Below are 21509 nucleotides of genomic sequence, written 5' to 3'. Positions count from 1 at the left end.
GCTCAAACAGTCCAATTAGATTCATGTATGTCCACACTGTTTTGTTATCCTCAGTGAATACTTTCTCAATTTCTTTAGTGGCTATTTCAATTTGCCTTTCTGAATAAAAGTTTTCTTGTAGTTGCTCATCTTGTCTCCTTCCCACTTTCACTGCTCTTCCAAAACTTAGCTTGATACGTTTGTGATCACTACACAGACTTCTGGAGCCACCTTCATCTATAGGCATTCTTCTTAGCTTATCATACAACCTATGTGACACCAGTGCGTAATCTATCGCCGACTGCAGCCTTCCTACTTCCCATGTTATTTGCCCTTCACACTTCTCGGTACTGTTGCAAATGATCAAATCCAGCCTTTCACACATACCCATGATCATTTTGCCTGTCGGGTCGGTATACCCATCTATATCTTCTATGTGCGCATTCATATCTCCTAGTATAATTATCTCGCACTCTTCTCCTAACTCCTGAATGTCCTTTTATATACACTCTACCATTGTGTGGTTTTCCTCTCTGGCCTTTGCTCCCGTCCACAAGTACACGAAACCAAGGAGTGTCATTTAACCTGCCACTTTCCCTTTTAACCATAAATGTTCCTTGAACTCCTGCTTGACCCTTTGCTAGTCTGTACTTTTATGAATGAATGCCCCGATAGCAACCCCTTTTCTGCTGCCTTCTGTTCTACTACAATATTCCCACGCGTAGTCTGCATTGTTAGGAGATTGTTCCATGTCCCTGAGATGTGTTTCTACAAAACCGTATACCATCGGCATCTCCTCCCTTAGCTGTTCTATCTCTTGCAACTTCAGCCTGTTCCTATCGCCCTGCTTGTTATTATACCCTATGTCTGAATTGGCAGGCGCTCGTGGCTACGTTTATTTCCGCCCCGGACTCTACCTATCTTAGATACTGGTGCCACTTGGAATCGTATCTGTCCATACCACCTGTCAAAGAGTCTCCCTGGTTGCTTTCCTCGTTACTAGCTATCCTGCACCCCAAAGGGACCGCTTGCCCCCCGAAAAAGCTGCTGCGCGTCCTGCAAGTATGTTTGTGCGAAGCGCCATCGCATGTCTGTCCACGCATGTTTGTGCAAAGCGCCATCGCGTGGACAACACCAGAAGCCTAGCCAACATAAATGCTTCTTATTGCAGAAAAATCCAAGAGATGGCGCTCACCAACACAGCCGCCATCATTATCAACACAAACAAGCGAGGCGTGTTTCGATCTCTGGGGCTTGCTGTTCTGTCGGGACGCCCAATGGGGGACGACAAGCCGCGGCGAGTGCGCAACGAAAATTGGAAAAACTACTTATTAACCGATACATACGCGATAAGCTGGTACGGCTTATGCGGATACAATATGCACTATGTTCAATGGCCGCCGAGTCGGGGATTTCACTTTACCACTTTTAAAACGAAACTACAATTTACGCGGGTACGGTTTAATGAGGTTTCACTGTAATGCACTTCCTTGATACCAACAACTTTTTTCATTCTTCCCAGTACACATTTCGTAAATAATTATCTTGTGAAACGCAACTTGCTATATTTATTCATGATCTACATTCTACTCTTGACAGTCATTTTCAGACCGATGCAATCTTTCTCGACTTCGCAAAAGCCTTTAATAAGGTACCACACAAACGCCTACTGTTAAAACTTGCCCAGCTGAACCTGCACCCCAACATTCTTGCATGGATCACACAATTTCTTACTAACAGCTCCCAGTTTGTCTCCAATAAAAATACCCGGTTCTAGCTCCCTCCCAGTAACATCCGGCGTCCCCCAAGGATCTGTACTCGCACCCCTCTTGTTCTAAATATATATTAATAATCTTCCCATTAATGTATTTTTCGATATCCGTTTATTTGCCGACGACTGTGTCATCTATTGCACAGTTACTAACATTTCTGATCAAAGTGCACTCCAACAGGATCTTAATCTCTTGCAAAAGTGGTGCGATCTTTGGTTAATGAAGCTTCATTCCACTAAATGCAGACTCGTCTCATTTCAATGCCAGCGTAATCCTTTATCAATCACTTACCTAATCTCTAATTCCACTATTGAACAAGGTCAGTCATATAAATACCTAGGCATCACCTTATCATCTGACCTTTCCTGGAACGCACACATCAACAACATCATATCATCCGCGAACAGATCCCTCAGTTTCCTAAAGCGTCACTTGTGTCACACACCACTAGACAAAACTTCTGGCCTACAAATCACTCATCAGACCAAAGCTAGAATATGCAGCATCCATCTGGAGCCCGCACCAGATATACCTAATAAACAACATAAAATCTGTACAAAATCATGCCACTAGGTTCATTCATTCTTCATATTCATACGACATAAGCATATCATCTCTAAAACGTGACATTGATGTTGCTAATCTTTCTGTGCGTCGCCCCATCGCCAGCCTCTGTTTGATTCACACAGTTTTTCAGAGTTTCCTCAATCAAGCACCTTGTATCATACCACCAACGCGCATATCTCACCGCATGACCCATCCTTATTCAATCGCATGCGCACGCACTCGCACTACTACTTTTGCTGCCTCATTTTTTTTCAGCACAGCAGTGGACTGGAATGGCCTTCCTCAAGACATAGCAGCCATCACGTGTTCATCAACGTTTGTGCAAAACATAAATGCATTTTGTTTCATCGTGGTTAACAGCGCGAAACACCCGGACAGGAGCGATAGAAGGACACGGTACAGCGCTGTACCGTGTCCTTCTATCGCTCCTGTCCGGGTGTTTCGCGCTGTTAACCACGATGAATGCTCACCAACTAGCCCAGTTTTCCATCTTGCTCAGCATTTTGTTTGTCAGTTAACTCTCTGTAACCTCAATTTGTTAACCCACCCCTTATGTAATACCCCCTCACCGGGGTCCTTAACGTAATAAAGTGAAGTCAGTGTGTTGTGGTGTTGTTAAAGTAGATGAGGAGGAACGATGGGCAGAAGTTCCAGGCCTTCAATGCTGACGTTAAGGCGGTAGAGGGTACTATCATGCAGCATGAAGATAAGGGATCTGACGTCACTATCAGATTGGACGGTGTTGATGATAATGTGCAGTGACTCATCCCAATGTTATTCAGTGCGTATATTGCTGATGTTAGTAAACGCCATTACACAGCTGCCCGGATCATGTGCAACGGGATCAGGAGGATCCATCGGATGACGAGAAATACAGCCTGCGTACTTGCACGAACGTCCAGACTTGTAGCTTAGGCTAAACGAATATTCCTGGGGCTGAAAGCTTTGCGACCACGACGTCCAGTCGAGTCTTTCAGAGAAATCAGCCAGCAGAGGGCGTGGGGGTCCATAACAACAGAGAACATGCGGCCAAATAAATAGGGCCGCAACTTGGCAACGACCCATACTAAAGCCGAACACTCTCGGTGATGGAATAATTTCTCTCGGGGGGTGAAAGCAGGCGACTGGCGTAAGCTATCACGCACTGTCTACCATGGTGCTGCTGAGTGGGGACTGTGCCGATACCATGCCCACTGGCGTCGGTGCGGACAGATGAATTAAAGTGGGGGCTATGGGTGGCATAATTAGGTAGCCGATGAGAGTGGTGAAAGCTTGAGCCTGCTCATGGCCGAATAAGAATGTGGTATTCTTATCATTCTTCAACAGAACAGTCAGTAGCCAAGCAACTTTGGCGAAGTTTTTCACAAAACAATGAAGTAAGAGCATAAGCTGATGAAGCTCAGGACGTCAGAGGTAAAACATGGCACAGGAAAGGTGTGGACGGCACCGATCTTTTCGAGATCTGGTTGGATGCCATCGGCGTTTACAAGATGGCCCAGCACAATAATCTGACAGGGGCCAAACTGGCATTTCTTGGAATTCAGCTCAAGCCCGGATGTTCTAAAGACTGCTGGAATTGCAGCGAGACAGGTCAGGTGGCTGTTGAAGGTAGAAGAAAAAACAATCACATCGCCCACGTAACAAAGACAATAGACGACTTGTAACCACGCAGTTGAGAGTCTATCATCTGTTCGAATGTCGCAGTAGTGTTGTATAGGGCAAAGGACATGAGCTTAAACTGGCACAAACCATCAGTTGTAATGAAGGCCGTCTTGTCGCAATTCACTTCATCGACAGAAATTTGCCAGTAGCCCTACCGAAGAACAATAGGTCAGAAGTATGTAGCTCTGTGCAGGCCGTCCAACACGTTATCAATGTGTGGTAGCGCGTGTACGGCCTTTTGCGTGATCTTGTTTAAGTGGAAATAGTTGACGCAGAAGTGCCAGCTACCGCCTGTTTTCATCACAAGGACGACAGGGAAGGCCCAGAGACTATTTGATGGTTCGATGAGACCACTGATGAGCACTTTGTCAACTTCCATTAGGATAACTCTGCGCTCAGTGAGGGAGACAGATAAGAGTGCTGGCAAATAGAACTGGCATCACCAGTGTTTATACAGTGCTGAATGGCGAATGTTTGCCTCGGAGGTCGGTTGTCCAAATCAAAAATGTCGGTGTATGACGCGAGAAGGCGACAAATGTCAATGGCCAGTGCAGGGTTGAAATCATGTGCAATCATCTGCAAGTATTGATCCGATAGAGAACAGTTGCTCTTGGCTGCAGGAGATTGAAGTAAACCAGTAACGGTCGTGAGAGCTGCAATATGATATTCGTCATCATTAGATATGTAGGTCAATAACCTGCTATGAGAAGTGAGAGCGAGGTAACAGTTGTCAGTGAAAGTCGCAAGCGTATGGGGAACAACAACATTGCAGCTGAAAAGGATGTCAAAGAGGAAAAGGAGGACATAATGACCATCGGGAACCTGTGGCTGCAGAAAAATGGATGCTTTATTAATACAGCTCTTGCCTCCAACCTATATACAGTGAAACCTCGTTAAGCCGTACTCGCGTAAACAGTAGTTTCGTTTTAAAAGTAGTGAAGTCAAATCCCCAACTCGGCGGCCATTGAACATAATGCATTTTGTATCCGCATAAGCCGTACCAGCTTATGGCGTATGTATCGGTTAATAAGTAGATTTTCCAATTTTTGTTGCGCACTCGCTACGGCATGTCGTCCCCTACTGGGCGTCCCGACAGAACAGCAAGCCCCAGAGATCGAAACATGCCTCGCTTGTTTGTGTTGATAATGATGGCTGGCTGGCTGGATGGATGGATATGGCTGTACCCTTTAGATCGGGCGGTGGCTAGCGCCACCAAGCCGTAATACTTAATGAACCAAAAACTACATTTATTTTTTTTTCCCCTTAAATAGTGAGGTTGAGGATTCGTACTTTACAGCGAAGGGTTCGATTTTCACTCGTGCCTTGACTTTAGCCACCAATCAGACAACCTCCTTCTAATTATTTCTACCCACTTAAAGTCAATTTTGCCCTCACTGTCCCTAAACCCCAGTGCTTTGAAAAACTCTGCGCCATCAACCTGACCTACAGGGTGAAGCTCTTTACAGAACATTATCAAGTGTTCGGCAGTTTCTTCTTTCTCTCCACACGCACTCCATACCGTGTCTACCCCTTCGTGTTGGTGAGCGCCATCTTTTGGATTTTTCTGCAATAAGAACCACTCGGCCGGCTAGGCTTCTGGTGTTGTGCACGCGATGGCGCTTTGCACAAACACGTTGTTTGTTTTTTTGTTTTTTTTTCTTCTGCCATCCCGTGGGAAAAGTGCTAGTACATTGAACATGTAAATTTTAGTAGTAAAGCTTAGACATTCCCTTTTTCGTAGGGCAGGGCTCGAGTTTTGTAATTATCGAGTGAGACAAGTCATAGGAACAATTGGTGTCGAAAAGACGTGGTTAAAAAGACTGTAAAGTGTTCAGGATGTGGGGTTGGTTTGAAAGTGGACCCAAGTGTAGAAGCGGAAGGAAAAGAGGCCGACGCGAAAAGTAGGCAATGTGAGGTTGAGGAAAAAATTGAGAAAATGATGGTTACCCAGAGTGACCTGCTGATGAGAGTCCCCGAGCTCGAGACTGCGTTGGCGACAGAGCAGGAGAAAACGAGCGTTATGGGAGAAAGGCTGAAGTCCGCCGAAGAAGCACTAGCCAAGGTGAACAGAGGAGCGGCCTACGGAGAGAACAGTAGGGAACCAGCAACCAGAACGACGGAAAAGAAAGATCAAGCAAGTTTGGAAAAGACAGGTTCAGCCGGTTCAATTGTCGCAAGGCCCAGATTCAGCGAAGTAGTGCTGGGGCTGGGAGGGGACAAAGCAGCTGGCGTCACAGGTGCAAATAACCCCCAGGTGCAGGACGCTTCAGCTGAACAGTTACACCATGTGATAATCGCCGGGGGCTCGAATTTAAATTGACGCACAGAAGCCATAAGAGAGAGTGTAAGAGGTGACAAGAGGGCTGCAGTAGGGGCGTTCCCAGGACGCAAGCTGGAAGCAGACATGAGGCAAGCGAGCGCAAAACTCAGAACTACAGCTGACAGACAAAACCTCGTGATAATTTCAGGCGGTTTAAACGATGTCTTAAATTAAGATACAGCAGGACTAGCAACCACACAGGCGAAAGGCGTTGATGACATGCGTGCCACTTCTCCTCAGGTACAGGTAGCGATATGCTTGATACCGGAGGTACCAGTGCGTGATAGCAACCTGCAAAGAGCAGTTGTCAATGGAAACCAAGAGATATGGCGGATGAGCCGAGAGAAAGGCTTTGAGGTGGTGGAAATAAACAGAGAGGTGCACAGGTGGGGTGGTTTTCAACGAGACAGAATTCACTTCGATAGGCGGTAAAGTCATGAGGTGGGTTGGCGACTAGCAGGACGCGCAGTAGCTTTTTGGAGGGGCAAGCGGGCGCTTCTGGGTGCAGGGTAGCTAGTAACGAGAAAAACAACCAGGGAGACTCTTTGACATGTAATATGGTGGGGAAATTTAAGCAAAACGGAAAAGAAAAAGGCCCCAGCCCGTGCCACTAGGTATAACGGGCTTATACTCTTTGACAGGTGGAATGGGCAGATAAGATTCCAAAGTGGCACCAGTATCTAAGATACGTAGAGTCCGGGGCAGAGATAGACGTAGCCACAAGCGCCGAGCCAATTCAGACGTAGGGTATATTAAGATGAATGGTAATAGGAACATGCTGAATTGGGAAGAGATAGAAGAACAGCTAAGGGAGGAGAGGCCGATGGTATACGGGTTTGAAAAAACACATCTAGGGACAAGGAACAACCCCCTAACAATGTGTGAGAATAATGTAATAGAACAGAAGGCAGCAGGAAGGGGGGTGGTATTGGGGCATTCATTCATAAAAGTACAGACTGGCAAAGGGTCAAGCAGAAGAGCAAGGAACATTTATGGCTAAAAGGGAAAGTGGCAGGGCAAATGACACTCCTTGGTTTCGTGTACTTGTGGACGGGAGCAAAGGCCAAAGAGGAAAACCAGGCAATGGTAGAGTGTATATCAAAGGATATTCAGGAGTTAGGAGGAGAGTGCGAGATAACTATACTAGGAGATATGAATGCACACATAGAAGATATAGACGGGTATACCGACTCGACAAGCAAAATGATCATGGATATGTGTGAAAGGCTTGATTTGGTCATTTGCAACCGTACCGAGAAGTGTGAAGGGCAAATAACATGGGAGGTAGAAAGGCTGCAGTTGACGATAGATTACGCACTGATGTCACATAGGTTGTATGATAAGCTAAGAAGAATGCCCATAGATGAAGGTGGCTCCAGAAGTCTGGGTAATGATCACAAACGTATCAAGCTAAGTTTTGAAAGAGCAGTGAAAGTGGGAAGGATACAAGATGAGCAACTACAAGAAAATTTTTATTCAGAAAGTCAAATTGAAATAGCCACTAAAGTAATTGAGAAAGTAATCACTGAGGATAACAAAACAGTGTGGACATACACGAATCTAATTGGACTGTTTGAGCTAGAGCTTGCTAAGGCACGTGACAAGTCACCCCGGAAAAGAAGACACAAAAGCAAAAGTTGGTGGGATGAGAAAGTTAAGAGAGCCATAGCAAAACTTCAGGAAGCCTCTAAGGAACACAGACATGCTAAGCAGAGGGGTAAACCGACAGATGATGTTGAAGGAAAATGGGAAATCTTTCTAAGCTCTAGAAGGGACGCATCCCTTCTGATCAATGAAAAGATAAAAAGAAAGGGAGCTCAGCGGCTGGCAGAAGTACATAAAAAGATAGAAAGGCAGCTGCGAAATTTTGGAACCATCTAAACTCCATAAGAAATGAGACGAGCCTAGAGCAGAGGTTTATAACTACAGCTCAAGGTGCTAGGCTAGAAGGGGACGAAGCTATTGAATATATAAGAACAACGATGGCAGAAAAATTTCAACAAAGAAGTGCTTTATGCACCACAATAGACAAGGATGAATCAAGTGGCGCAATGGCTCCATTTTCACAACAATAGTGGGAAAGGGCTGAGAAAAGGATCCCTAGTAGTACATCAACAGGCCAAGATGGCGTTCCAATTATGCTGATAAAGACATTAAGTCCGAAGTCTAAGCAGGCTTTGAGAGAGGCAGTGAGCAAAATAATAAACGATGGAGAAGTTCCCGATGGATGGAAACTTAGCAGGATGAGCATGATATATAAAGGAAAGGGGCACAAAGCTGACGTAAACAGCTACCGTCCTATAACAGTGACATCAGTGGCCGACAGGCTGGCGATGCAGATTATAAAGGAAAGACTGCAGGCATGAATAGAGGATGAGGGGGTGCTGGGGGAACTGCAGAATGGGTTTCGGAAACACAGGAGGTTGAAAGACAATCTGTTCTCACTGACGCAGTGCATAGAAATAGCAGAAAAGGAACACAGGCCCCTGTGGCTAGCCATTTTGAATATCAAGGGAGCGTACGATAGCGTGGTTCAAGAGGAATTGTGGGAAATACTGGACACACTAGGCGTAGAAGATGTAGTCACTAACCTTTTAAAGGATATCTATAAAGGTAACAAGGTAATTATAAAGTGGGAAAAACAGGTATCCAAGCCTGCAGAGGTAAAACGTGGACTTAGACAGGGGTGGGCCTGTCACCCTTATTATTCATGATGTACCTAAAAAGATTAGAGGCCAAATTAGAGGGAAGTCATATGGGCTTCAACCTCTCTTTCGTCAAACAAGGAAAAATCATTGAACAGGCACTACCAGCATTGATGTACACAAATGATATAGTGCTAATGGCCGACAACAAGGAAGATTTGCAGAGATTGGTGGACATCTGCGGTAATGAGGGAGATAGGTTAGATTTCAGATTCAGTAAGAAAAAATCAGCAGTCATGATTTTTAATGACAACAAAGGTAGTGAGCTTAGAATACAGGAGGTCACGCTAGATATAACAGATACATACAAATATCTGGGCGTATGGATAAGCAGTAGCCGAGTACCTAAGGGAACACAAAGTATACGTGTCGACTAAAGGTAACAGGAATGCAGCGGTAATGAAAAACAGGGCACTGTGGAATTACAATAGGTATGATGTTGTGAGAGGAATATGGAAAGGGGTCATGGTTCCTGGTCTGACCTTCGGCAATGCGGTCTTGTGCATGAGATCAGATGTTCAAGCAAGATTAGAAATTAAGACACATGGAATAGGTAGGCTTGCCTTAGAAGCTCACGGGAATACACCAAATGAGAGAGTACAAGGTGATATGGGATGGACATCATTTCAGGGCAGGGAAGCCAGCAGCAAGATAAAATTTGAGAAGCGATTTAAAAAAATGGGGGAGGAATGCTGGGCTAGGAAGGTATTCAGCTACTTGTACATGAAGAATGTCGATACAAAATCAAGGAAGGGAACCAGAATATTGACTGGTAAATACTTGGAAAACAGCAGGGGGCCAAACCAAAAAAAATTATCGGTTAAGAAAAAAGTGAAGGAAGCTGAGACCGATATGTGGAGAATTGGCATGATTAAGAAGTTTGCACTAGAGATCTATCGAACTTTTAAGCAGGATATTGCCAAGAAAAGGATCTATGATAATACTCGGGGTAGTTCTCTACTGTTTGAGGCCAGGACGGAAGTATTACAAACCAAGACATATAGGGCCAAATACGAAGGGGTAGACACGGTATGCAGTGTGTGTGGAGAGGAAGAAAAAACTACCGAATAAATGATATTGTTCTGTAAAGGGCTTCACCCTATAGTTCAGGATGATGGCGCAGAGTTTTTCAAAGCACTGGGGTTTAGGGACAGGGAAGGCAAAATAGACTTTAATCGGGTAGAATTAACTAGAAGGAGGTTATCTGATTGGTGGCTAAAGTCAAGGCACGGGTGAAAATTAAACCCTTCACTGCAAAGTACGAAACCTCAACCTCACTATTTAAGAGAAAAATTTAGTGTTTGGTTCATTAAGTATTATGGCTTGTTGGCGCTAGCCACCGCCCGATCTAAAGGGTACAGCTATATCAATCCATCCATCCTTTCATCCAAACACGACGATAGTTACGCGAGAACAAAACGACGACACAGAGACAAGGAGGACTCAAAAGACACGAGCATTTGTGTCTTTCGTGTCCTTCTTGTCTCTGTGTTGTCGTTTTGCGCTCGTGTCTTTCGTGTCCTCCTTGTCTCGGTGTCGTCGTTTTGTTCTCGCGCTATAACTATCGTCATGCCATACCAACTAGCGTCATGCCAGCCCAAGCTCCCACACACAAACATGGTGTGCGCTTGCTTTGCTTTCTTTGTTCCTTTGGCGCCATGCCTAGATGTTCTCTGGTTGATCCGAGCGGTACAGCTCTAGCGTCGTTTTTCTCGAGTTGTGTATGTGTGCTTGTGCTGCTTCGTACTTGCGTCATGCCGAAGCTGGGATAAAAGCATCGAGTGCTGAAAATAGAGGAGAAATTGGACATAATTCGTGCTATTAAAAGTGACACGAAAAAATCCGCGCTGGCACGCGAAAAGGACCTGCCGTTAACCACGGTGTGTGGAATTTAGAATTCCAGAGAAAAGTTACTCGGCAGTGCTGCTGCAACTGCGAAAAGGTGCCGGCTACGGGGTTCGGCGTTTTTGGATGTAGAGGAGGCGCTGGTGAAGTGGCTAAAAGCTGCACGGTCGAAAAACCTGCCTATCAGCGGACCCCTGCTCGTGGAAAAGGCCCTCGTTTTTGCCTCGCAGCTCAACCATGACAACTTCGTGTGCAGCAATGGCTGGCTGGCCAGACTTAAGGCGAAGCATGGCATTACCAGGAGGACTGTTCCGGGAGAAGGTGCTGCTGCTGACGTGGATGGCGCGGAACAGTGGCGAAATGGTCAGCTGAAAACTGCGCACCTGATGACATGCATGAATCGGCGCTATTCATTAAGCTGCTTCCAGACAAAATGCTCGCGTTCAAAGGCGAGACGTGCACCGGCGGCAAGCATGCAAAAGACAAAATATCAGTGGCGTTTTGCGTAAACATGACTGGAACCGACAAAACTCCGCTCCTCGTGATTGGAAAATCGGCGAAGCCTAGATGTTTCAAAGGCACCCGGTTGCCATCAGGGGTCATGTATCGCACCAACACCAAAGCATGGATGACGGCAAAACTCTTTGAGAAGTATGTGCGCCTCATCGATCGTCGTTTTGCGGCTAAGAACAGAAGAGTTCGTATTATTTTAGACAACGCTTCGGCGCACGTCGCCCTGGACAACCTGACGGCTGTGAAGTTGGCGTTTCTGCCACCAAACACAACAGCCCTTGAACCAAGGCATCATTCGAGCTGTAAAACAGCTCTACAAGAAGAATCTGCTGCGCAGATTTCTTCTCGCTATTGAATGTGGCAAATTATTTTCCATCGACCTGATTGGCGCGATTCACCTGCTTGAATACTTGTGGCGGCAGGTTGAGGCAACGACAGTTCGAAATTGCTTCAAGCGTGCTGGTTTCAGTGTGTGTGCGGGCGACGCAGATGATGCCAGTGACACCATGGACCAGACTTCGGACATCGTAGACGAAGCTTGCAAAACTCTGCTAACTGAAGTGCTGGAGCGGCAGGGCGTTACAGAAGGCATTTCCTTCCCCAACTTCAGAGACGCAGACAGCAATGTGCAGACATCTCCGGACATGTTCGACGAAGCCATTGTTGCCTCGGTTGTCGAAGTGTCGCAAAATGATAGTGATGAGGACGACATGGAAAGCGACAACACGGGTGATCCAGGTCCGATAGTGGCCGAAGCTTCGCATTGCGTCAGCGTCATGCGGGTATTTGCCGAGAAGAGGGGGCTGGCAGAAAAGCTGGCTCACAGCATAAGTGAGCTTGAGGCCGCTGTAGTTGCTGCTAGGCTGCCGCGTCGTCAAATAAAGATTACAGACTTTGTCACGCGAAGTTAATAAGTTACTGCACGTTTTTTGTTGTTTCATCGCACTCCCTGAAGGTTTCTTTTTTTGACAAGTAAGTGAGGGACCTGACGCTATTTCGGTTAAGCAGTACTACCGTTTAGTACGTACTTTTTCCGAGCTCCGGCCAACTACGGTTTAACGAGGTTTCATTGTATTATTGTCACACTTAGCTGATCAGTGAGCGCACTCAAGCTTCTTGTACATAAAGTCCCTATACCTTTAGAAAAGCACAGTGTTTTTTTATCTGCGCCGCTTCCTCTTCTCCCCGCCGGAGCTTCTTGTCTTTACGGGTGGATGCGGCGAAGAACCGGTTTTTGCCGCTCGACGCCATGTTAGATGCGCCAAAACGCCACTGTGTTGCTTGTTCGCCGCATGCAAAGTGCAGGACATGTGACAGCATCTCATAAAAGTGATTAATGTTTCAAATTTCATAATTATCGCGGCTGTTCTCAAGCGCAGCCTGTGTCTGCAACACCGTGCACGTCGCGTGTGCTCCTCATGAAATGAAACGCTGAGTTTCGTAAAAGAAAAAACGCTTCGTTGCAATACATATGACGATAGGCCAAACTTTTTGATTGCTTTGAGGTAATACGGTGCGTTGAGTTCAGAGAATACATAGCTAGAAATGAGCGAGTGGTAACTTGGACAGTGATGACGGGACTGCGTTTTTCGATCTCTACATCACAGCACTATCTTGGCCGTCCAGCAATTCGAAATAGTTTCCGTGTGCAAGAATGACCTTTGCCACCTACATTATCTGCAACGCCCATGAAGACATGTAAAACCTCAAGACATGGGTTGCAAACTATGCCGCAGAGGACAAACATCTCTGAACGGCATACTGCGTGCACAAGTCATTGGACAAGGTGGTAAGAGACTATTTGCCACAACCGAAAGAGCTGATCATAAAAAGACTAACGAACCTCACCGGGCTGAGAAAACGCAGCCAGCGAGAGCGCCGAACGTCCGGTCCGAGAGACAAAAGGGACCGATCTGGTCAAAGCAGATCAGCCGGGGTGAGCTCGGTGTGCTCCGGGAACGAGCGAGCGTTGGGGGCTGGGTCTAGCAGCTGTTCCTGTGGTGCTGGAGTGTGCAGGCCAGGAGCCGAGATCGTGGCCTCTGTGCCACGTCTCAGGGGTCCCAGCACAACCCGAGCTAAAACCGCGGCCGTGGTGCTACGTCCGAGTCGGCCGTCCCCAATGTAGGCCTGTGCGTTCCACGACGACAAGCAGGTCGTTCTATGCTCATACACACACCTTCGCATGACTTCACCGCACACCTGTCCACGTCGTGTCAGCTTCGTTGCTACCCGACTGTGGTACTGTGAGTGACGCTCGATGGGCGTATATGTCAAGAGGGGCCGAAACTCGAAAGCGAACTGCAAGCTCGTGGCATGTTACAGGGGCGCCACTGTCGCAAGCGAAAAAAAAAAAAACAGTAACGTGCCAGAGAGGAGACAATGAGAGGAAGAGCAGATGGAGGTACTTTTACGAAGTATAGAGACTTGTACACATAAATGGTGGCTTCTTTGAAATCGAGCAGCTAGGCTCAAAGTGAGCAATTTAGTAAAAAAAATTGACCTTTAATGCATAAATTCATAAAAAAAAATGCATTCCAAGAGTACATTAGAGCTATGGGACCTTGATGGTGCAGTTCCGAACTCCAAAATAACCAACAAGTGTGAATTTTTGGAGTCTATAAAGTCCGTCGCGACTGTACATTAATTCACAAGTATCTCCCACCTCCTGTAAAAGTGGTTTCACTGCAGAAAAGAGATGCCTAACTGTGAAAACAGATAAAAAGACGTGCTGCCACGAATCCTTTTTGAAGGTTGATGAACATATTGCTCCCACATCGATTCTTCCTTTATTTTTTATTTTTTTTTCGTTTTAAAAGTTTGTTACACTGGCATATATGCTCCAAGTATCGCAAACTTTAAAATGCAGCGTACTTTACAAGTTATGACTACCATTCTAACAGAACTCAAAATCTTGCTGTTTAAAGTTGCTTCTACTTTATTTGAACAAGAAAAATGACATTTGCTTGTGCCTCGTTTCATACTTAAAAACATATTGTGCAGGTTAGTTGAGTCATGACAAATGTGCTAATTTTTCTTTATATACACAAGAAAAAAAGTTCATAAATCCTACCTTATCAAGAAATTCAAGTCTTCACGCTGTCATAAATGAAAGCAACGGACATGTCACCTTTCTTTGTGAGTGACAAAGTTTATCGTATTCATACGCTATCCTCACCCCACCCATCACACACACACACACTTTTTTTTTTCCCACCGTATATTGCATTAATGTTGCACGTTTTATTATTTGTATAGGGACAATAGTGACTTGTAAAAATTTTGTTTGGTGATCTTTCAGTACTTTTGTGTGTGCCGTGCCGGAGTAGATGCGATTGATATCTGTTTTGCCGCGCATGTAGCCCTAATCTCTCGTGTCTCCTTCGCGGCCAGGTGTGTGTGTGTGTGTATGTTTCCCCATAGTTTTATTGGTTTATATTGCCGCGTGCATAGCTGCATTTAGCGGCGAGATAGCAACGACAACGAAGAAGGCGGTTTTGCTCGAGAGGCGCAGCGAAGGCAAGTGAAGAAGACGACAATCCTAGCGGCCTTCTCTGAGAGCGTCTCTATAAGTTCCACTGTCCGTGTTTTTAAATAAACCCCCTGTAATTTACAACCCGCGACACTGGTGGAGGTGCTGGGTACTACCACCTCATGGTCAGCACCCCTGTGAGAAGCCCCGAGTCCAGCCCTACGAGACAGCCACGCGTGGAGACGCCGGTGCACCGCTCAAGCCGTCGCCTTCAAGGTCTTCAACCGGAATTTGGCCTTTTAAAGGGAGCAACACTTTCGACCGCCACCCCTACTCAAGAAATGGCAAGGAGTCCTGCACAGGTGACGGTTCAGAATATGCGCATTCCTGAACCATTTCACGGCCGGCCGAACGAAGATGCGCAAGACTGGCTTGAGCAGTTTGAACGGGTAGCTAAATCGAACTACTGGAGCCTCGAGGGGAAGCTCTTCCACGTATACTTCGCCCTTGAAGACGGCGCGAAGACGTGGTTTATAAACCGGGAGGCAACATTGACGACATGGGAGGAGTTTTGTCGTCGGTTTCTTGACACCTTCGGTAACGCGGACCGACGCGAAAACGCACAACGCCTTCTTGAAGGACGCACCCAACAGCTGCATGAAAGCGTCGCCATGTTTGCTGAGGATATGGTGCGTCTGTGCCACCGCGCGGACCCCAACATGCCCGAGGCTCGAAAGCTAAGCCATCTCATGAGGGGCGTCAAAGAGCAGCTATTTGTTGGTCTTGTGCGCAATCCACCGACAACAGTGGACGAGTTCACCAGGGAGGCCACCACAATAGAGCGTGCGCTGCAGCGACGGTACCGACAGTCTGATCGCCCGGCCACCGGCGCAACTGCAGGCGCCGCCGCACTTACCGCAAACGACGAGTTTTCTCTACGCCACCTGATTAGACAGATCGTGCGTGAGGAGATCGCGAAGGAGAACGCAAAATACACATTGCAGTCACAGGCATCCCCGCAGCAGGAGTCCACGGTAGCCTCCGTCGCTGAAGTCGTTCGCCATGAACTTCGACAAGCGTTTGCCTCTCCTCAGCAGTATTCCGCTCCACCGCACCGTCCGAACTCGTGCACCTATGCAGACGCTGTGCGTCGTCCATTGGCTCCAGAAGTATCCTACCAGCCGAACGGATACAGCTATGCAGACGCTGTTCGTCGACCCACCCAAGTGACAGCCTTAGTCGATACGGGTGCAGACTTCTCCATAATGAGTGAACGATTGGCAGACGAACTTAAGAAAGTCAGGATGGAATGGACAGGCCCATATATCCGAAATGCTGGAGGCCAGATAATGTCTCCCACCGGAAAATGTACAGCAAGACTCACAATTGAGAATGCAGCTTTTGTAGCCACATTTCTGATCCTACCGGAGTGCTGCAAACCTATGATACTGGGAATGGACTTCTTAAGAGAGTACAGTGCTGTGGTTAACATACGCGATGGTGTGATCACATTCGCCGCTGACAAGTCTGTGACCCAAGATCCAGACCAAGAACCCAGGGTGTTACGTGTGGTTGACGACGACGTCTGCGTGCCACCACTGTCTTGTAGTCTTGTTTCTGTGTGTTGTGACGTGGACCATAATGAAGACGCCATAGCCGAACGCATCACTGCCCTTCTTTTTCGCCAAGGCATCGCCATCGCTCGCGGCATCGTCAGCTTAGTGGATGGGCGCGCAGAGGTGCTTCTGACCAACTTCACGAATGAGCGCCGGCACATCGGTAAAGGCACGGCTGTGGCGTACCTCGAAGAGCTCGACTACTCTCACGACTGCCTTCTAATGCAAGGGGAAGCCACAGCTCAATCACCTCCACATACACCACCAGTTGATATCGGTCCGAGTCTAACACCGACTGAAAGATGCCGTCTTATGGAGCTGCTCGACCAGTTCAAGGACTGCTTCTCATCGACATCACGAGTGGGTCGAACGCTTCTGACTAAGCATCGCATCATAACGGAAGACACAGCAAGACCGATCCGACAGAACCCATATCGCGTTGCTCAGAAAGAACGTGAAGTAATCCAGCAGCAAGTCAAGAAGATGCTAGAGGATGATGTAATCCAACCATCGAAGAGTCCTTGGGCATCGCCAGTGGTTCTTGTGAAAAAGAAAGATGGCAGCTTGCGTTTCTGCATCGATTATCGTAAGCTGAACCATGTTACAAAAAGAGACGTTTATCCATTACCACGGATTGATGACTCTTTGGACAGGCTACGGCATGCGCGCTACTTCTCGTCAATGGACCTTAAAAGTGGATACTGGCAAATAGAAGTAGATGGGCGCGACCGAGAAAAGACCGCATTTGTGACGCCAGACGGGCTTTATGAATTCAAAGTCCTCCCTTTCGGTCTATGCTCAGCCCCAGCCACGTTTCAGTGACTAATGGATACCATCCTGTCCGGCCTGAAATGGAAAACATGCCTTGTGTACCTCGACGACGTGATCGTTTTTTCGGCCACGTTTGAAGAGCATCTAAAGCGGCTACTGTCAGTTCTTCAAGCCATACGGTTTGCTGGACTCACGCTCAAACCGGAAAAATGCCACTTCGGCTTTGAAGAACTTCAGCTCCTGGGACACGTGATCAGTCGCGAAGGTGTGAAGCCTGACCCAGATAAAACGGCAGCCGTCGCAAAGTTCGCAAGGCCTGTTGATAAGAAAGCGGTCAGGCGTTTTCTCGGTCTCTGCGCCTACTACCGGCGATTTATAGCAGGCTTTGCACACATCGCCTCTCCACTCACCCGCCTTACAAGGGAAGACATTGCATTTGTATGGGGTGAAGAGCAAGAAGCTTCGTTCAACAAGCTGCGACAGCGTCTACAAACTCCACCTGTCCTCGCTCACTTCGACGAGAATGCACCAACAGCCATCCATACAGACGCCAGCAATGTGGACCTAGGTGCTGTTCTTGTCCAATGCCAAGATGGTATGGAAAGAGTGGTCGCCTACGCTAGCAGAACGTTGACACGCGCCGAGTCTAACTACTCAACAACGGAGAAGGAGTATCTGGCCGTCGTCTGGGCAGTTGCGAAGTTCCGCCCGTACTTATATGGCCGCGCCTTCCAAGTCGTAAGCGACCATCATTCTCTTTGTTGGTTGACCAACATGAAAGACCCATCTGGACGTTTAGCACGATGGAGCTTACGGCTCCAAGAGTACGACATGGCCGTAGTTTATAAGTCCGGAAGGCAACACTTAGACGCCAACTGTTTGTCAAGGTCTCCGATTGAAGCACCGGCTGTAGAGGATGATGATTTCCCAGGTTTTTTAGGAGTTGTCGATGCAGCTATCATTTCTCGGCAACAACAAGATGATCGGGAGCTCAACTCGCTTATAGAATTCTTGAACGGACGGGCCGCCAATGCACCAAGAGTGTTTTCGAAGAACTTATCATCATTCTGTTTACGGGACGGAATTCTGTACAAAGAGAACTTTTCATCAACAGGTAGAAGCTATCTGCTGGTAGTTCCTGGAGCTCTCCGCAGCGAAATATTACAAGCCTGCCATGACGAAGCCACTGCGGGCCACCTCGGTTTCACAAGAACACTGACACGCATCAAAGAAAAATATTACTGGCCAAGAATCGCAGCAGAGGTTAAAAATTACGTACGAACATGCATTGATTGTCAGCGGCGCAAGGTACCACCTGTCAAACCCGCTGGGCTATTACATCCTGTGCCCGTGCCAGAAACGCCGTTTTCTCAAATCGGAATGGATCTGCTGGGCCCATTCCCAACATCGGACAGCGGCAACAAATGGGTTATAGTAGCGACGGACTACCTCACCCGATACGCGGAGACCAAGGCAATCGCGAGTGGCACTGCAGCTGAAGCGGTCCAGTTCTTCATTGAGAACATTGTCCTGAGACATGGTGCTCCAGCTGTCGTCATAACAGACAAAGGCACCACGTTTACAGTCGAGCTTTTGCGCACTGTGCTTACGCTCAGTGGCACAGCGCATAGGAAGACGACTGCTTACCACCCACAAACAAATGGGCTCACAGAACGACTTAACAGGACAATCGCTGACATGCTTTGCATGTACGTCGACGTGGAACACAAGAATTGGGACCGAATATTGCCGTACATCACATTCGCGTATAATACGGCGCGCCAGGAAACAACAAAAATGACGCCGTTCGCGCTAATTCATGGCAGAGAAGTTACGACAATGCTTGACGCCATGCTGCCTTACGATTGCAATGATTCAGAGACAGACGCCGCAGACTTCACTGAGCGCGCCGAGGAAGCAAGGCAGCTTGCCCGCGTCAGAATATTGAACCAGCAGCAACTTGACGCCCAACGGTACAACCTTCGCCATCGATTCGTCATATATCAACCAGGAGATAGAGTGTGGGTTTGGTTTCCTGTACGACGAAGAGGCCTCTCAGAGAAACTCCTACGCCGATACTTCGGACCCTACAAGGTTTTGCGCCGTCTTAGCGACGTGACTTACGAAGTCGTGCCCGACGCGTCCTCCTGTTCGAAACGTCGCCAGCATCTGCCTGAGACAGTGCACGTGGTCCGCATGAAACTTTACCACTCTCAGTGATGTAAACACCCGCTGGCTGCATCTCTACCTGTTGAGCATCGGGACGACGCTCACTCTGGCGGGAGGGTAATGCCGCGTGCATAGCTGCATTTAGTGGCGAGATAGCAACGACAACGAAGAAGGCGGTTTTGCTCGAGAGGCGTGGCGAAGGCAAGTGAAGAAGACGACAATCCTAGCGGCCTTCTCTGAGAGCGTCTCTATAAGTTCCACTGTCCGTGTTTTTAAATAAACCCCCTGTAATTTACAACCCGCGACAACATGTTTCACTGATGCGATGGCTTCCTATTCATATGTGCCTTGAGTTGTAGCACTTATCTTGTTACATGAGGTGATAGATCAAAATGAATTATCACAAATGTTTGATTTTAAACTCCTGACGTTTTTTTTTTTTGAGATATCAGTGGCCCTTAAAGGCAACATATGCTTTGTTCACTTTTTATTCTCTTACGAAGGCCAATTTTCGCCCACACCCATATTACCTGCACCTCTATTAACATTTATTTTTAAGTTTGAAAGCATGTTATGGGGAAATATATACACTAAGAATAGCATCTTTAAGACTTAACGTATCCTTCTCTTAGACTTCTACCCTGTTACTATACAAATCTTGCCACTATTCAAGTTCACCTCAAACCACAAGCGACACACACACACACACACACTAAGTTGTAATTCAAAGAAGTATAGTACAAGTTTAAAAATGTACATTTTCTTTAATCGTAGTCATTCCGTTCAAATTTATACAACAATATCACTTTGCGCTTTGAGTTCACTATGAACCTAAAGTTTATTATTTGTCTGTCCCAGTACTGTGACATCTCGTAGCAGATAGAGGAGTGTGTCATGCTGCTTCTCACCTTTTTTCTGGTGCTCTGTTTCACTCGATAACAAATGTTAAAACGTCGTCACTCAGCACAAAACATGCCTTCAAGAGATGGAATTATTTGAAACGTTTCTGATCGTTCCATAAAGAAAGAATTCTGCTAGTGATTGTACTGCACACATGACAAGAATTACTGTGCATCTTTTTTAATGTACTATGTGAGCATGAACGGTTACGCCATAATACATGATGACTCATCTATAAAAGACAACACGGTTGTCAAGTTCCGATGATTGATCCGCAGTCATTGTAGTGCTCCGACTGTTCTTTATTTTGCTGGCAACAAGTACATCAAATAAACATTTAGAGAACTTTTTGGTGATCGAGTTTGTGTACATCCACAATTGATTTTAGGACACGAAAAAAGAACACAGCCAGAAGAGAGGATACAAGACAGGGCGCTCTGACCGTGTCCTCTCTAGTGCTTGTCTTTTCTTGTAGCCCCTTAAAATCAATTATGGACAGATAAACTTTTATCCCATGCTTTGGTTTCTCACCTCTTCAAGGTCATCACAATGTGGCAGTATCGTAATATCAATTCAAATCAAGGCAATGAGTAGGGACAAATAGAGCTTGTGCAATTATGGTCACCAAAGTTATCAATAAGGCAAAAAGCACTCACCTGAACCCAATGTCAGCGTTCGGTAGGGCATTGGTACAGGGCTTCCTTTGCTCCCCACAGGACAAACCATTGCCCGTGCCTGCACATCGCTTGCAACCACCCCAGTCACTGCAAGCCAAGCACAGCACTCACTGACTGACGCCCAAGGAAGGCAGGAAATGCATCACTAAAGGCAAAAATGACTGAAACAAGAAAAGTTTGCCGACAACCAACCAAAATGAACTAAAAGGGACCTATTCTTGTGACCGGCCTTTGCGAGCACTAGTTACTCTGGAAAAAAAATATAGGGAATGGAGAAAAACAAACTCAAACAGGATTTTTTACACTCTGTAGATGGCAAGAAATCACTGGTGAATTGCCTGATGGCTCATTATGATGAGTATGCACTCCCCAGATCCCTAGATCAGCGAATGAGTTGAGATTAAGCTGTCCAATCGCAGGACATATAGCACTTCCAAGGGTGATACTCACACCTGCCCAAATAAATGTCTACTACCAAGAAGCGGCCATTGCACTGCACCTGTGACACCAAGGTGGCTGTACCTTGTCGTGTGACTGGTGCTGG

At 46.8% G+C, this 21509-nt stretch overlaps 2 protein-coding genes across 8 annotated transcripts in view; one reads left to right on the top strand and one right to left on the bottom strand.

The window, feature by feature from the left end:
* LOC119167780 (PHD finger protein 12) overlaps positions 1-21509 on the bottom strand; it is a 381633-nt gene that overhangs the window by 86714 nt on the left and 273410 nt on the right. For all 7 annotated transcript variants that reach the window (XM_075891055.1, XM_075891049.1, XM_075891051.1 and 4 more), the window contains one exon: positions 20945-21052. In XM_075891055.1, the coding sequence (XP_075747170.1) occupies positions 20945-21052 (108 nt within the window). The remainder of the gene's footprint in view (positions 1-20944; positions 21053-21509) is intronic.
* LOC142804291 (uncharacterized) overlaps positions 1-21509 on the top strand; it is a 46227-nt gene that overhangs the window by 16916 nt on the left and 7802 nt on the right. The gene's annotated exons all lie outside the window — the stretch shown is intronic.

Source organism: Rhipicephalus microplus, chromosome 3 (genome assembly GCF_043290135.1).
Source record: "Rhipicephalus microplus isolate Deutch F79 chromosome 3, USDA_Rmic, whole genome shotgun sequence".
Classification (NCBI taxonomy): domain Eukaryota; kingdom Metazoa; phylum Arthropoda; class Arachnida; order Ixodida; family Ixodidae; genus Rhipicephalus; species Rhipicephalus microplus.
Note: the sequence above shows the minus strand (reverse complement) of the source record. Positions and strands in the feature narration are given on the sequence as shown.